General features: G+C 43.8%; 1 protein-coding gene across 1 annotated transcript in view; it reads left to right on the top strand.

The window, feature by feature from the left end:
* Positions 1-18,340, top strand: part of LOC123589664 — a 30,019-nt gene that overhangs the window by 10,847 nt on the left and 832 nt on the right. The window contains exons 4-5 of the mRNA XM_045462084.1: positions 2,165-2,307; positions 2,596-2,691. Coding sequence (XP_045318040.1) covers positions 2,165-2,307; positions 2,596-2,691 — 239 coding nt within the window. The remainder of the gene's footprint in view (positions 1-2,164; positions 2,308-2,595; positions 2,692-18,340) is intronic.

Below are 18,340 nucleotides of genomic sequence, written 5' to 3'. Positions count from 1 at the left end.
AGCTCAGTTTTTTTGTGGACTCTTTAGGGTTTTCTGCATACAAGATCATACTATTTGCAAATAGATGTAATGTTACTTCTTCCTTTCTGATTTGAATATCTTCTCTCTCTCTCTCTCTCTTTTTTTTTTTTTTTTTTTTTTTTTTTTTTTTTTTTTTTTTTTTTTTTTTTTTTTTGCGTAATTGCTCTGGTTAGAATTTCCAGTACTATATTGAATAGAAGTGGTGAAAATTGGGCATCCTTGTCTTGTTCCTGGTCTTAGAGGAAAAACTTTCTTTCACCACTGAAGGTGATGTTTTCTCTGGGTTTTCCATGTATTACTTTTATTATGTTGAGGTAGGTTCTTACTATTCACAGTTTATTGAGTGTTTTTTCATGAAGAAGGGGTACTGGATGCTTCTCCATCAGTTGAGATTATCGTATGGTTTTTTTTGCTTCAGTCAATGTGTAGTATATGATGTTGATTGGTTTTCATATTTTGAACTATCTTCACATTCCAGGAATAAACTACTTGGTTATGGTATGTAGTACTTTTAATATACTGCTGAATTTGGTTTGCTAGAATTTTGTTGAGGATTTTGCATCTGTACGTAAAGGATAATGGTCTGTAGTTTTCTTGCAGTGTCTTTTTCTGGCTTTGGTATCATGGTGATGCTGGTCTCACAGAATGAGTTAGGAAGTGTTCAGTCCTCTTCAGTTTTCTGGAAAAATTTGAGAAGGATTGTAATTTAGCTCTTCTTTGAATTTTTGATAGAATGAAACAGTGAAGCCATGAGGTCCTGGACTTGTATTTGTCCCTATATTCCTCATTTCTGACCCACTCTCCTTCCTAGTTACAGTTCTGTTCAGATCATCTCTTTTCCTCCTGATTTAGTCTTGCTGGGTTTTGTGTTTCTGGTAATCTATCCATTTCCTCTTGGTTTTCCAGTGTTTTGGCACACTGTAGTTCATAGTAATGTCTTATAAGCCTTTTTATTTCTGCAAAATTGGTAGTAATGTCCTTATTCTTCATTTCTGATTTTAGTAATTTGAGACTTCGCTGTTTTTTCTTAGTCCATCTAGGTAAAAGTTTATCCATTTTGTTTATCTCTTTGAAAAACCGGCTTTTATTTTCATTTTATCTGTTGTTTTTCTATTTTGTTTATTTCTGTTCTGATTTTATTATTTCTTTCAGCTGGGTTTTGGTTTAATTTCTTCTTTTCCTGGTACCTTAAGTTTTAAAGTCGGGTTTTTGGAAGTTTTTGATTTGAGATCTGTCTTGTATTTCAGTGTAAACATTGCAGCTGTGTCCGTGATTGCTTTCAATCCTTACTGGCTCCTCATTATCTTGAGTGTCCTACCTCCCGCCTATAGAGGGCCTAGGATGCTCCAGTAGGAAGGAAACAGTCAACTGTCTACATTTAACTTTTAGCCAGGGGAAAAAAAAAAGTTAAATTAAGCCTATCATTATTGCATGGGTTGACAGGGTGTATATATTATTTATTAATAAATAAATTAATTGGAGGTGCTCAAAAATTTATTGCTAGGGTGAGGGTGCAGTATTTTAGAGACACTCAGCTATAGGACTAAGACCCAGACTCACTCTGTAATGTATCCCTGAACACCTTTGCAGAACTTTATCTTCTTAGAGTCCTACACCGCGTTCTCCTGTCACACTTCTGGGTGTTTGTCATGCCTCCTTGGCTCTGCTTGTGTAATGGTGCCACATTAACAAAGATCCCTTGCTAGATGAAGCACAACCTGACAATACACAATAGAACCATATTGTCTACCCTTATTTAACACTAACTGTACATGATTCCCATGCACCTCTCATAATACCTTATTACAGGATAAGTGTTTGTAAATGTGATTTGTCTCCTTACTAAGGCTTAAGCTCCTAAGGGCAGGGGGAAGAAAAGAGGACTGATTTAGCTTAATATTCTTGGCAGGGTAGGACAGTTTCAGAAACACAGTAGGAAGTGTAGTTTTTTTATTTGAATTAATAAGTTAATACACTGGATTTTCCTGTCATATCAGTTTACCCCACAAAATAAAAACAAAACAAGATACAGAGTAGGCAACATGTATAATATTTGTCGTAAACTCTCAGAGTAAACATGTTAAGAGTTAGTTCTCACATATCTATTTCATGTCACCTAATACTGATCTCTTTGGCTTGAACAGAAATGCGCTGGTCTGGGATCCGTGTCGTTCAAGGACGTGACCGTGGACTTTACCCGGGATGAGTGGCTACAACTGACAGGCACGCAAAGGACGCTGTACCGGGACGTGATGCTGGAGAACTACAGCCACCTGGTCTCAGTGGGTGAGGGGTGTTCCCTGTGTAATGTCTCATAGCATGCGTTTCTTTTCTTCGTTCTTAGCTGCCATAGTTTGTGGGCCCTTGAAGGAGTGTTTAGTGATAATGTGTGTACATCTCATGGGTCAAAGATGTTCGCATTGGGCATAGAAAGGATGTGTTCCTGCCTCCCTAATGAAAGGTTCAAATGGGCACCTTTATCATGTGGCTCCTGAAGCTGCACCTTCCTCGTCCTCCACGGGCCCTGATACCCAAGCAGCCCGTGAGGAGTTTTACCCTGTATCCCACTCACAGGGTGTCGCCTCACCAAACCAGAGGTGATCTTCAAGTTGGAGCAAGGAGAAGAGCTGTGGCCATCAAGGGGAGAATCCCCAGATCAGGGTGATCAAGGTGAGTTAGTCATTATGGAGAATGAAGCCCACAGAAATCAGGTCCCGGATGGGCTGGTTCTGAGGTTGGTGTGTGTCTCAGTAGTTCTATTTTGGGCCCTGAGGCCTTCGGAAGTAGCTGAACAGTGAGCTAGCAGACCTCCAATCACCCAAATCGCCCTACTTCATCACTTGTAAATACCAGTGCTGTCCTTTTCTGCCTGATACCCAGTATTGAACCCTTGCTTGCGTCATCTTAGCGTCTTCTGTTTCTTTCTCTAGTGTGCATCTTCCTCCATTTTCATGGTGTATTTTCTTTTTATGTTCCCCCCTTACATGTGCATTTATTCATTCATTCTTCTGCAGATATTTCTACTATGTGCCACTCATGTTTTTGGTGTTGGAGATATGCCAGTAAATATAACAATCTTCCTGAGCTCTTGGAGCTTACAAGCTAGCAGGAGAAGATAGATATAACTAAAAAATTTACTTATCAAGTGGTGACAAGACCCATGAAGACAATTAAAGCAGGCTAGAAGCAGATGGAGTGGGGTGTGCTCTCTGACACCCCACCTGGGCACCTGGGTGGCTCAGTTGGTTAGGCGTCCAACTTCAGCTCAGGTCATGATCTCATGGTTTGTGAGTTTGAGCCCCGTGTCAGGCTCTGTGCTGACAGCTTGGAGCCTGGAGCTACTTCAGATTCTGTGTCTCCCTCTCTGCCCCTCCCCTATTCACACGCTATCTCTCTCTCTCTCAAAAATAAATAAACATTAAAAAAATAAAAATTAAAAAAAAAAAAGGTGGTCAGAGAATACCTTTTTGATGAGGTCCACCTTAGAGCAGATAATTAAATGTTATGTGGATTCTAGGGGTTCCAGGCACAGTGAATACCTGGGCCGTGCCTTGTGGCAGGTGTTTGTTGGAAGTGCTCTGGGGGCCACTGTGGCTGCAAGGATGCATTTGAGAGGAACACTGGTAGGGGATGACTTCCGAGAGTCAGCCAGAGCCCCGATGATGTTTTACAGGGCATGGTAAGGGCTTTGACTCTATTTTTGGTGAAATGGGCAGCTGTTAACAGATTTCTGCAAAAGAATATTTTAGAAGAATTTCTGTGGCCATTACTGTCCAAGAAGATCAGAGATGGGTGTGAGTGTGGTGGTTAAAAGTAGAAACAGAGACCGTATGCAGGGCTGGCCCCACGAGCACGCTGCCAGAATCACCCGCCAATGTGGCACATTTGAATGTATTGCTCACCCTGACAGTTTCAGTAGTGCCTTGTAGGTGGGTGAACAAAATCAGGTTATTTGTGGGATTTCAGGGTATGGTTTCAGACAGGATCTTGATAACCATTGGGTAAGGACGCTAGTGTAATAGTTCAGGATGTGTGAACACAACAAGGATTGAAGAGTCCTGGAGAAAAAGTTTGTTATTTATTGGAAAGTTAAGCAGTTTATTTGAAAGGTTTCTGGGAAAGGGTGTTTAGGTGGTCAGTGAGCTGAGCGTCTAACTCTTGATTTAGGCTCAGGTCACAATCATTGTGGGTTGTGGGATCGAGCCCTGCACTGAGTGTGGAGCCAGCTTCAGATTCTCTCCGTCCCTCTGCCCATCTTTCCTGCTAGCACTCTCTCTCTAAAATAATAATTTGAAAAATTAAAAAAAAAAAGGGTTTTGGGGAAGCTTCTGAACTGAACATTAAAATTACTTGCAATCTGTAGCTTCCTGGGCAGGAGTTTCCTGCAGGAGTAAAGTCCTGTCACAAAGACAGCAGAGCACTAGTCAGGTTAGCCTAGATGGTGAGCTGTGTGGGCTGTTGGGTTTCAGCGGGGGAGACATGCTTGCATTGCTTCAGATGAGAAGTGATGGTGGCTTAGAATAAGGAGCTGGTGCACATGGGGAGGCGGGGCTGAGTGTTTAGAGAGGAGGATTGGCTGCTGAGTCAGATGTGGCATGTGATGGGGGGAGGCAAGTGTTCCATCTGAGCAACATTATGATGGTGGTGGGAGGTGTTACTGTGCTGGGGGGGTTGGGGAGGATCGGTTTGGGGACGTTTATAATTTAACATCGAATAATTCTAAGATCTGAAGTCCTTTATGTTTTCATTCTATTCTCATAGCCAGGCCCCGCTTCCAGGCTTGATTCCCAGTTCAACAAATCACTCCTCAAAAGCAGTCTCCTGCCGTATTACATTTTACTGTTTCTTCTTTCCTTCCCTTCCCTTCCCTTCCCTTCCCTTCCCTTCCCTTCCCTTCCCTTTCCTTCCCTTCCCTTCCCTTTCCTTTTCTTCCCTTCCCTTCCCTTCCCTTCTTCCCTTCCTTCGTTTGAGAGAGAGAGAGAGAGAGAGAGAGAGAGAGAGAGAAAGAGCGAGCTGGGGAGGGGCAGAGAGAGAGGCAGAGGGAGAATCCCAAGCACACTTTGCACTGTCAGCACAGAGCCTGACATGGGGCTCAGTCTCACAAACCGTGAGATCATGACCTGAGCCGAGGTTGGACGCTTAACTGAGCCACCCAGGCACCCCTACCATTTCTTGATTGAAGTTCATTTTCTAGTAGGTTCTTTAAGAATTCATGGAAACAATATTTACCTGCATTCTTGCATGTTCAGACTCACTGGCGTTACTTCACCTGAGTACCATTTTGTCTACATATGAAACTATTGGGATTTACTTTTAGTCTTGAAGGATTTGTCATTCTTTCTCCATTGCTTTTAGCACTAAATGCTATTATGGTTGTCTTAGATCAGCTTGATTTTTTTTTTTTTCTCACAAATGACTTATTCAAGTTCTGGGGGTGTGATGCACAGCATGGGGACTAAGACGGTAAGAACAGAGGAAAGTTGTTGAGAGTAGATGTTGACCATTCTCACCACATGCACAATCTACTTGTGTTAACTACATAAGGTGATGGATGTGTTAATTATCTTGATCTTGGTAATCATAGGAAATGTGTTAACATCTTTAAAGTAGACTTAATTTTTCTTATTTATGACCTTATAGACAGAAGCCAGGAAAACCAAGATAAATGTTTGTGGCGAGTTTCACTCATTAACAAAAAATCTCTGACTAAGAAGAGAGAGAATGTTTGCAGAAAAACACCCTGTGAGTATGACTCATGTGGAAAGAGTTTGAAAAATGTTTCAGAATCCGTTATTAGTAATAAAAGTCATTCAGGTAGGAACTCTGATGATATTACTGCATGTGAGAAATTTCTTTTTGATAATAATCAAGAAAATATTCCTACTGGGAAGAAATCTGACGCACATAGCCAAGACGGGAAATCCCTCAGTCAGACTCAGGACCTTACTGAGCAACACAAAATTCAAACTTTGGGACTACTTTTTGAAGATGATGAATGTGGAGAAACCTTCCTTAATAAGTCAGCCATCATTCCACCTACAAGGGCTCAAACAGAAGAGAAATCCCCTGATTGTACAGAACATGGGGGAAATATCAGTGATGAGTCAGCCCGCCAAGTCCTTCAGGAAACTCACACAAGGAAGAATCACTCTGAGGTCAAAGAGTGTGAGAAGTCAGCCCTCTTAAAACATCAGAAAGTTAACGTGGAGGAGAAAACCCAAGAATCTAATGAAAATGAGAATAACTTCAGCAAGAAGTCCCATCTCACTCAACCTCCTGCAACTCACACGGGAGAGAAAACCTTTGAATGTAGTCACTGTGGGAAGTGTTTTTACCAGGAGTCTCACCTGACTCAGCACCAGAAGATACACACAGGAGAGAAACCATGTGAAAGTAATAAATGTGGGAAAACTTTTCAGAAATCACAACCCACAGACCCTCTGGGATCTCACCCAGGAGAGAAGCCTAGTGAGTGTGACACAGCCCCCGTTCAATTGGCCCCTCCTGGTCAGCAGAGGACACGGTCAGAAAGGAGGCTGTATGTGTGCAGTGAGTGCAACAAGTCTTTTCGTCATAACTCCGCCCTCAAAGTCCATCAGAGGATTCACACAGGAGAGAAGCCCTATCAGTGTACCGAGTGTGGGAAATCCTTCTATGCAAAATCAAACTTCAGTCATCATCAGAGGACTCACACGGGGGAGAAACCCTATGAGTGTAAGGAATGTGGGAAATCCTTCTGTGTGAAATCGAACTTAACTAAACATCAGAAAACACATACGGGGGAGAAACCTTTCAAATGCAATGAGTGTGGGAAAACGTTCTTACAGAAGTCACAGTTTGCTGACCATCAGAGGACACACACAGGGGAGAGACCCTATGGATGTAATGAATGTGGGAAATCCTTCTACTATAAGTCAGCCCTGCACGTACACCAGGGGAAGCATACAGAAGAGAAACCCTATAAATGTGCAGATTGTGGGAAGTCCTTCTGCTATAAATCAGCCCTGATTATCCATCAAGTATCTCATACAGGGAAGAAACCCTATGAGTGTAAGGAATGTGGGAAAACCTTCTGTGTGAAATCAAACCTCACTAAACATCAGAAAATTCACACTGGTTTGAAACCTTATGAATGTAACGAGTGTGGCAAAGCCTTCTCCATGAATTCCATCCTAATAGTACATCAAAGAACCCACACGGGGGAGAAACCCTATGGATGCAATGAATGCGAGAAGTCCTTCTATAAAAAATCAGCCCTCACTAAACATCAGAAAACGCACACAGGGGAGAAACCACATGAGTGTGACAAATGCGGGAAGGCCTTCCATATGAAGTCAACCCTCATCATACACCAGAGAACTCACACTGGAGAGAAGCCCTTTAAGTGTAATGAATGTGAGAAGTCATTCTATGTGAAGTCACTTCTTAATATTCATCAGAGAAATCACACGGGAAAGAAACCCCACGTATGTAGTGAATGTGGGAAAGCCTTTTCCATGAAGTCCAATCTCACCGATCATCAGAGGACACATTCGGAAGAGAAACCCTATGAATGTAACGAATGTCAGAAGACCTTTCGCCATAAGTCAACTTTAACTGTACACCAGAGGACTCACACGGGGGAGAAACCCTATAAATGTAATGAATGTGGGAAATCCTTCTATATGAAGTCAGCCCTCAGTCAACACCAGAGAATACACACGGGGGAAAAACCTTATGAATGTGAGAAATGTGGGAAAACCTTCTTCCAGAAGTCCCACCTCACTAAACATCAGCGAACACACACAGGGGAGAAACCCTATGAGTGTAAGGAATGTAAAAAAACCTTCTTCCAGAAGTCACACCTCATTGAACACCAGAGAACACACACTGGGGAGAAGCCCCACGAATGTAACAAATGTGGGAAATCTTTCTGTTATAAGTCAGCCTTAACCATACATCAGAGAACTCACACAGAAGAGAAACCTTATAAATGCAATGAATGTGAGAAATCTTTCTGTATGAAATCACACCTCACTGTCCATCAGAGAACTCACACAGGGAAGAACCCCTTTGAATGTAAGGAATGTGGGAAAACTTTTTATGTGAAGTCAAACCTCATTAATCATGAGAGAACTCACACAGGGGAGAAGCCCTATGAGTGTAAGCGATGTGGGAAGTCCTTCTGTATGAAGTCGACGCTCACGGTTCACCAGCGCACACACACGGGGGAGAAGCCCTATGAATGTAGCAAATGTGGGAAGTCCTTCTGCAAGAAATCGACTCTCACAAAGCATCAGGTAATTCACACAAGAGAGATACCCTAAAGATGCAGCACATATGGAAAACCCTCCTGAGCGAAGTCAAATTTTGTCACGCCAAGAGAACCCAGGAGAAACCTTATGACTTTAATAATGTGGAGACCCTCTCCTGTGGAAATTCAGTCTTTAATTGGCATCAGAAGACAAGGGGGCGGGGTTTGTGGGCTCTCTCTGGAATGAATGTCGGGGGGTATCCATGTCATACAGTACTAAATATCAAAGAACTCACGTGGAGAGACAGCCCTAAGAATGTCCCGTATATTAGCGTCTACCTATGAATCTAACCTGTGTCTCAGAGAAATCAGTCACAGGGCTAAAATCACAGAGTGCAACAAAAGTATAAAAGCATTTACAGAGTCACAGCTTACTGATCACCAGGTAATTGATGCTGGAGTGGAACTATATAAGTGTTTTACATACACGAAAGCGTTCAAAGAAAAAAATCAAACTCTGTAGAAGAAAGGAATTAATATTGAGGGGAATTCTATCAATTTGGAATATGTGGATACATTGTTTTTTCTAGAGATAATGTAGCACTAGAAGTCATAATTCTGACGTGGTACCAGATTTTGAAGATGCTCATTGTGGGAGTATGAGGCCTTTGGAAAAGCACATGGCAGCAGCCGACAGCATGAGACACTTGAGGTGCCCAAGTAAGGACAGCTTTGTACACACATGATGTATGTTTGCTTTATGTAGCAGATGTTGAAATTGGTGTCGGTAGGAAGTATCTCCCCATGGTTTAGTAATTATCAGGACAGATTTTTCACACTAAATGCCCCCAGTGTGTTTTTGTATCTTTATAGTACAATATGCGTTATAAGTGATACGTTTGACAAATTTGAAGTACTATACCCCAACAGACTGTTAAGGAAAGGGAAGTACACAACACCATATATCACACTACATTCAGTGTAAGAGTCGGGAAGTAACATGCACGCGCGCGCACACACACACACACACACACACTTATTTTTGCAAAGGGAAGTACTAGAAGGATAAACTAATAAAATGAATTGGAGGCAGGACTGAACATGCTAGAGGCAGGGATGGAAGCAACGTTGCTTTCGTTACACCTTTCTATGAAATTTTGACTTTTGAATGAATGTAAAATCATTTACATATTCAAAAATAGAAAATAAAAGCATTCTGAAATTGAAAACAGAAATCAACTTTATATCAAATTGGTAACCACACAGAGAAAATAATTTTTACAAGAAACTTGTGAATGCAGAATTATGACTGTATGTTTTCGGTGGGATATGTTTAAGGACAAAGACCTGCAAAAAATTATAAACACGGCTCATTAATTTTATTAGTAATCCTGGTGTTATTTTGGATCCAGTTTTTGTATATTGTAAGATAAGGCAAAAAGAAACCATTGGAGGTACCAGAGCCCAAACCCCCAGTTTAAAAGAAGAGGTGACCATAAAAACAAGAATTTGTGTAAACCTTGCCATAATGAGAAATATGAACTGAAAGTATTGCTCATTATTTTTTAGAAGTTGTATATCTCTTAGCTGTGTCCACTTGAGGGTCCAGAAGCCATGGCACCCCCCCCCCCCCACAGATGAGCAGATATGGTGCCAGCATTTCCCACACAAGGAATCAGGACTCCCCGGAGAGACAGCTGGTTCTAGACCTGGGCCCTGAAGTGTCCAGGGTGAGGCTGGGACCTCTTGTGTCAGAAAGCAAGGAAATACTCAAAGATTAATGGGGAGACGTCAGAGGTCCCAGAAGCTAGCCTGCAGGGTTTCTCCTTGGCCAAATTTGAGGTAATTTGATGATCAAACAGAACGACTATGACTGATGGCAACATTCAAATAGAAAAATCTGTCCACAGCAATACAGAAAAAGAGAAAGGGGCTTGAGCTCATTTCCACCATTGGAGACAAATCTTGCCCAAACTCCTTACTCTGTAATTAGAAGGAAAGAATTTTCACCCTGCCCTTTTAGTGGGCACAGTTGTGGAAAGGCTGACTATTACAGAAAAGTGTCCACTAATAAATGTAGGAGGAATGATAGAATTTGAAAAATTGCTAATTTGTAACCCCTAGGGCATCTAGGCAAAGATGATCAGTGGATGCCAGGATCATTTGACACAAAGGAAACTGGGAGTTTGTGCAGTGCCAGAGAATCTCCCACAGACATCTTCCTCACTGACCCTGTAAAAGGTAACCTTTACAATGGAATGATTGTTCACCCCCATTCACCAGGGGTGACATTGTGTGCCTCTTGCTGAGATGCAGTGTGAGGTACGTACGTTGCACTGGGGCATAGTCTTGGCAGGATATTTAATATGGTTTTAATCAAGCGTGTAGTCTTTTAGTTTACAGAAAATACAGAAGAGAGGAACAGCTTCAGTGGAGAAATCAATCAGCGAAATCTGTGGGGCATTCACCAAGGCAACTGGCCTGGTCTCTAAAAGCCAATGTCATTTTTAAAAGAGAGAAAGGGTCAGGGGGACTAACAAGACATAATCAGATGCAGTGCGTGATCCTTGATCGGATCCCCAAAACATCCACCTCAAGAAGACATCCATGTATGTACTTTGGAGGCATTGAGAAGAATTTGAATGTGGAATGGTATTTGGTAATATTACAGAATTAGTTACTCTTCCGAAGTGTGATAATGGTGGTTATGGATGGGAATCTTTCTAAGATGCCATGCGGAACAGAAAGGTAGGCTGTCATGATGTCTGCAGCTTTGAAGTACATAAGTGCAGCTTATGCGTACATAAGTAGATGAAGCAGAAAGTAGCAAGATCTTAGTGAGTGTTGAACATAGTGGTCGGGACGCGGGTGTCCACTCTACTTTTCTTAACAGAGCTCTGAGAAATTTCGTTAAACCTTTTGGAGAAGTACCTCACTACTTATCTATTCTCTCACTCTCTTTTTGGCATTTATAAATAGTGATGCCCATCGTTACTGATCTGCTCTTTAATAAAGAAGGCAAACAATACCTTAAAAAAAAAGTGCCTGTCTTGGGTTTAGCTGATTTAATAAAAACACAGTCATTAAGTGTGCAAAGGCAGGGTGCAGCTCTGTTAGCAAAACAGAGTGTTTGTTACACTGAAGACAGGCGTGTGTAGAAAATACCCTTCTCTTTCCTGCTCCTGACAGTATTTGGGGTGCCTACAGATGTACAGCGACAGAGTTCTCGTGTGAGGGACCCAGGGGCCACGTGCGCAACAGGACGCCAGAGACAGTGTCCTGTCCTTGTCTCCTTCCTCACTCAGTGTCCACACAGCAGGTCGGCAGCTGCTGAGCCCTTCCTCCTCGTGGCAGTGCCTTGGTGTGGCCTGGTTTTCCTCCCTCACCAGAGGCTGTTTGGGGCTGAGAGTCTGACCAAACACTGGCCAACAGGATGTTTAGGGAAGTATTTGGGGTGATTCTGCATTGAGGAATCAGGGCAGAATGGCATTGTCCATCTGGATACCTGTTGATTGCGTCTTGTGACTCAGGGCTTGAGGTCCAGGTGGTGAGCTGAGGGAGGGCAGAACCGCAGGCAGGGAGTACACGGATGGTGAATTCACCAGCTCGGAAGCCGCTCTGTACCCGGAAGGTGAAGGTCGTTCACATTCCTTACGCCTGTTGGACTTGAGACTTTTCTGTTCCTTGGAGCTATAAAGCATCCTGATATTGCGGAGGTATACTTTTTTTTTTCATTTTTATTATGTAATTCACACATGTTAGATACAGGAATTTGGGAACAAGAATGATTTCTTTTGAGAAAATGATTCAATGACTGCCCTGTGCCCTATAAATTTCCATGCAACGATGAAGTGCTGTTATTTCTTGTCTGAAAGAAATGGAGCACAGGAAAATTCTTTTTGCAACCCAGTTACATACCAAGTATTCTTTCTCTTTATGTGAAACAACCTTTAAAAAATTGTCATTCGTTGATCTTTTCCATTTTTCTTGACAAGATGTGGCTTGATGTGTCTGTTTTTATTTTCCTAATGAACTGCTAGTTGTCTACGCCACTCATCTTTTTGTCCCTGACTCGAAATACTGTCTTTATCATGGATTAAATGATCATTTACAGTGGTTTTCCTTTTTGTGTGCTCAGTGCTCTTCCCCACATCCTTTTAGAAAGGGAAGCTGGGGGGCGCCTGGGTGGCGCAGTCGGTTAAGCGTCCAACTTCAGCCAGTTCACGATCTCGCGGTCCGTGAGTTCGAGCCCCGCGTCAGGCTCTGGGCTGATGGCTCAGAGCCTGGAGCCTGTTTCTGATCCTGTCTCTCCCTCTTTCTCTGCCCCTCCCCCGTTCATGCTCTATCTCTCTCTGTCCCAAAAATAAATAAACGTTGAAAAAAAAAAATTAGAAAGGGAAGCTGATACCCCAGAGCCAGCACATTCCCTGGCAGGCCAGTCACAGCACCCGCCCTGTGAGCCCAGTTTAGTTCCTGGGATGGATGCCTAATCTAAGGCCAGCGAGACTCGACGGGGGCTCCTGCTTGGGCTTTGGTAGACATCGCAGGCCAGCGGTTGGCTGGTTTGGATGATGGAGCTGCTAGCCGCTTGGTTATCTTGGGTTTTCTCCTATTTGCATTCAGTCCTAACTCCTAGCTTGTAAGTACTCTGATTCTGGCTTGTTTGTTTCTGTCTTACAGACCTCTTTTAGAATTGTGATGAGCTAAACCATGTTTTCATTGCTCTGTCTCTGTAATGTTTTGCCACGTATTGAAAAGCACGTCTCTCTTCATTCTGTTTTTCAAATCTCTCTTGGCTTTTCCCGCATTAGTTCTTAGAGACAGCCTCCCGAGTGGACTTAACCAGGCTCTTCTCCCAAGCCTTTAGGGTTCTGCTGGAGTTCGTGTTTAAATGTAGTCTCAAATAGCTGCCCACCAAGAGTGGCACACTCTTGATCCATCCCCAGCGACCAGAGAGGTAGGACTCATGGTGACAGCTTGTTAATTTCTCATTCCTGTGAGTAGACCATACTTTGTTTCTTTGCACGTTTTACAATTACTTGATGAAAACTGGACATATTTTTTAATGTTCATTTTTGAGCAGGAGCAGATGGGAGGGTCAGAGAGAGACATAGAATCCCAAGCAGGCTCCAGCACAGAGCCAGACGCGGGGGCTCGAGCCCATGAACCGCAAGATCATGACCTGAGCCAAAGTCAGATGCTTAACTGACTGAGCCACCCAGGCACCCCAAAACTGGGCATTTTAAATACAATCAGCAGCTCTGGGAATCAAATTTTCCCCTCACCCCAGAGTTTGTGTTGTTTCTTGTGTGCTCTTTTTATGGAGTTTTCCGTATCAGTAGGTATGTATTCCTTGTCATGTGCGGCCACTGTTCTCTGTTCCAGTAACTTAGGAGTTAGGTGTATTTTCTCACTTTGCTTAAAACACCTGGAGCTGAAAAAAGAAAAAAAAAAAAAACAAAAAACAAAAAAAGAGGTGGGGAGAAAGAAAAAGAGGAAAAACAATGTTGTCCCACTCTTTGCAGACTGGCTCTTTATCAAGCATGCCTTCACTGCTCAGCCAAGCTGGTTCCGGTTCTGCCACAGCCTTCACTTCGTTTCTGTTGAACCCGCAGGCCCATCCATGGTGAGAACCTGGGGACTTCTCGACCTTTTCTAAGCCTGTGACCCACCCAGGGCACGCGTCATTTCCTGGCATGCACGGAAGCTTCTAGAAGCCCTCATTCCCACACATCTCTCCTTTCTCAACCTCTTCTTTCCCAGGTGTCTCAGTTTGCTGCTCACCTTGACTGTCATTTCTTGCCCCAGCTGGCTACAGCCAGGACTCTTGCCTTTATTTATTTATTTTTATTAAGTTTCTTTATTTTTGAGAGGCAGAGAAAGACAGAGCCAGTGGGGGAGGGGCAGGGAGAGAGGGAGACACAGAATCCAAAGTAGGCTTCAGGCTCTAAGTTGTCAGCACAGAGCCTGATGCAGGGCTCGAACTCACGAACTGTGAGATCATGACCTGAGCTGAAGTCGATGCTCAACCGACTGAGCTACCCAGGCGCCCCTGGACTTGTGCCTTTAAATGCTTTTGGCATGAGCCATCTGGGAGGCTGCCCAGGCCCATGACTGATGTGGGTCCGGGAAACAAGAGGATGCCCCTCGAAACCCTCCTACAGACCTCTGTCCAGCAGATGAAGCCCACTCTGCAGCTGTTTGAGAACAACCCACTGGCCTGGAATGCAGGCTGTCACCCATTTGGTAGCTGATCTGAGGTGTGGGGGCAGGGGTGGTGGTGGTAGGTGGGCAGGAGAGTCATCTTTCTGGCTGTACAGCTGTGCTCCTGCCTCATCAAGCCTCGCCTAATACTTAGAAATTTTGGACCAGGTTCTAGAGTTCTGCAGAAGATGCCAGCTCATTAGTTGTTCCTACTTGGGGGGCGGGGGTGGGGGGGTGGCATGGGCAGAGCCCCATTTTCCTCCTCTCTGCCATACCTTCTGATCAGTTCCTGAGCACTTCCTGTTTACTAGTACAGATAAATGTTCCGTGGTTTTATTTTTCCTGATCAGCCTTGGAGTAAACTGTTACTCTAAAGTATGATATTTAGAAATCAAGATGTGAGCACACATTTTTCTAAAGATAGAAATACTGCATATTTTATTAGGAACTTAATATTTTAAAACCACATATTTTATTAGGATTGCTACTGATTGTGCTAGAACTCTTGTTATATTACAGAGGTTTTGAATGCGCTGCCCTTTATTTTCTTCCTGTGACTTACTCTTAAGTCATTAGCATACCACTAGGTTTGGGAAGAACATATATATTGCAGTTTAAAATGACTGTGGTTCATTTTTTTGTTGGCTAATTCTGTATCAGTGTTGGATTAGTTGGTAAGAGAGAAGATGGCGATCTCACGTACAATTCTAAACTACCAGGCAGGCGGTCCAGGGAAATAGGATAGCTCCGGTCCGGGATGTTCTCTAGAGAAAGGATCCCCTTTATCTTGTTACTTTTCCATCCCCTAAAAAGGAGTCAGCAAGGTACAGTTCATGGGCCACATTTGGCCTGCTGCCTTTTGGTGCATCCCGTAAGCCAAGATTGGGTTTTACATTTGTCAGGTTTTTTTTTTTAAAATCAAATATTTTATGGCATGTGAAATTCTACAAAATTGAAATTTGTGTCCATACATAAAGGTTTACTGGGACACAGCCAGGCCATCCCCATTGGCTGTGTAGGTGCTGTCACATGTGGAGGCGGGGCTGAGCAGCTGTGAGGGGCTGTACCCACAAAGCCTGAAGTGTTTCCACCCGGCCCTTCCCAGGCCCAGTTGGCCAAGCCCTGTCCTCAGGTATTACCCTTGTCACCATGGTGCTGTCACAGCCCATGGAGGGAGGAGGAGGCAGTGGGGAACAACAGTCCTCTTCGAATATGACTCAGAAGATGACATATCCCCCAGCTCGAATTCCGTGGACCTAAACTTAGTCACCTGGCCACTGCTGGCTGAAGCCGGGGACTCAGCTCTGCAGGGAGGCGCACAGCTGAAACTGGGTACAAGGGGGCACCGTGGTGCACTGAGCAATGCGGTCTCTCCCACAAAATGACCTCTGCAACGCGGTGCAGATACTCACAGCTGGGGGCTCCTTCATCCTAGCAAGAACATTTAAAAGTACAGAGTGACAGGGACACCAGCTGCTCAGTAAAGTGTGCAACTCTTGATCTCAGGGTTGTGAGTTCAAGCCCCACGTTGGGCATGGAGTCTACCTAAAAAAAAAAAAAAAAGTTAAAGTACGGAGGAACCAACAAATGGAGCAGCCACGACAACTTTATTGGAAGCTGGGTTGGGTTGAAGTTGCCAGAAAAGATACAGACGTCATTTAGGCACCCGAGCCGTGAAACTCTGGCTAAAACTAAACAGCATAAAACAATGAGGAGTTTTACTTCTCAGGTCCTTTAATTTTTGTTTCAATGTTTCTGGAGGAGTCCTGGGGAACAGTGTTAATCATACCACTGGGTTCAAAACATTTATATTCAATGTTGGTTTCTGCATGGAGGCCATTCTGTGCCTGATTTTTCTCTTCATTTCCAACTCTGATTCTGTTCCCTTCTCACAGCCATTCATGCTGGTCGGTTTATGACCTTAACCACATTCCATTGTAACGTATATGGGTGTGTGTGTGTGTGTGATGTTAACGGATACAAATATTTAGTTGCGGAAATCCCTTTTCATTTTTAAAGTTCATATCCATGTTTTATCAAATGTGTTATGCACGCCACTGCTTGATCAGCGTTTTATTACCTCTTCTGGTGACCCGGACATCTCAAACATCCTGTTGACAGAATTCCCTGTGTACACATCCACGCGTGTACAGAATTTCTTGGGGATGGATAAAATGTGTTAGCAGTGCCACTGCATGAGAAGGCACATCCATGAATGGTAAAGATTTTTTATTTTTATTAAATGTTTATTTTGACAGAGAAAGTTCCATAACTTTGTTAGCTGCACAGAGAGTGTGTGTGCATGCGGGAGAGGGGCAGAGAGAGAGCGGGAGAGAATCCCGAGCAGACTCCGTGCTGTCAGTGCAGAGCCCGATGCGGAGCTCGAACTCCTGAACCATGAGATCATGAGCTGAGCTGAAATCAAGAGTCGGACGCTCAACTGACTGAGCTGCCCAAGTGCCCCACACATGAATTTTAAAAGGTATTTCCAGGTCAGTTTACCCACTCCCACGGTATACAAGTATTACCAATCACCATTCACATCCTTACCAGTATTTATTATACATCACTGTCATTTTTTCCATTCTGATCAGTGTAACTTGTTTTAACTTGTGCATTCTAATGACTGATGACTCCAAGCACCGTCGTATCCCTTCTTGTGGATGTGCTGCCCTTTTCTTGCCACTTTACTGGATCTCATTTGTTCTAGTTACCGGTCTTGCCTTAGGTTAAGACAGTGTTTTGCTTTACAGACCTGAGATTTTCTGGATCTTTCCCTCTGGCATCACAAAAGCCTCTCTTAATTTCATTCTTTTTAATTCTGAGAAACTTTTAATTCATGGGTTTTCTTCCCATCTTGTCTTTTTGAGAACCCCAGGATATGGGTGTTCTACCATCCTGTTTTATTTTTCACATTGTATCTCTTTCTTCTTTCTGGCGTCGAGGGCGAAATCATTTGCCGTTGTCATTCAGCCCACTAACTGGCTTTTTGGCTGCATCCACTCTGAAGTTAAATGCTTCATCTAGTGAAGCATTTACTTCATGCCATTTATTGATGTCCTTTCCCCTTTCCCCCACCTCTTTTGGGATAACTGTTCCTGCTTCATATAACCAATACACTTTTCTCAAGGGATGTCTAGTAAGACCATTTTGAAATCTGGATTTCTACATCCCACTAGTGGTGGAGACATATGGTGTGCTCTTGGTAAACTCCTTAACTTGTCTTCTTCCGGCATTTATTCTTGCTGAGGTGTCTGGAGATCTCGGCTAATGGAAGGAGCTGGGCAAAGGCCTAACCCCTATTGCTGTTTCTCAGGGTGGCCTCAGCAGGCGTATGTGTTACAGAAGAGAAAGCCCGCCCCCAGCTAGGAGGAACCCCCTCTTGGCACATTACATGATCACCAGAAGGTCCTCCTTCATCCGGAAAAACGTGCCTACTTACGGTAATGACACGGCTGTGGAATGAGGAGGGGATGATGCAGCTCACACTGTGTCTGTCGCGTCCACCCCTCATCTCAGCTGGATGGGGCTGACGCACCTGCTTTCGGTCTCACGAAGGACCGTGGTGGGCAGTGATGTGCTTGGGACACTACAGTGGAGAGCAGTGTCGTGTAGTCCCCGAGTTCCCCTTGGCACCGGCCTCCCTACTGTCTCTGGCTGCTCACACCTCCCTGCCGAGAGCCACATCTGCCCCCAGGGCACCCCTGCAGTCCCTGGACGTGTGAACTGCTTGGGCTTCTCTGGCACCCCAGAGCTGGGCTTGGGAAACAAGTCGGCAGCCCATGCTACTTCGTCAGTTTGGCAGGAATCACGGACTTTGAATTCAGGGAAGGGAAACACCGTTGGTTTGTGATGTCATCTCTGTGAGAAGGAAAAGGAATT

The sequence above is a fragment of the Leopardus geoffroyi genome, chromosome E3 (genome assembly GCF_018350155.1).
Source record: "Leopardus geoffroyi isolate Oge1 chromosome E3, O.geoffroyi_Oge1_pat1.0, whole genome shotgun sequence".
NCBI classification, from domain to species: domain Eukaryota; kingdom Metazoa; phylum Chordata; class Mammalia; order Carnivora; family Felidae; genus Leopardus; species Leopardus geoffroyi.
The sequence above is the reverse complement of the archived record's forward strand: the minus strand, read 5'-3'. Positions and strand labels throughout refer to the sequence as shown.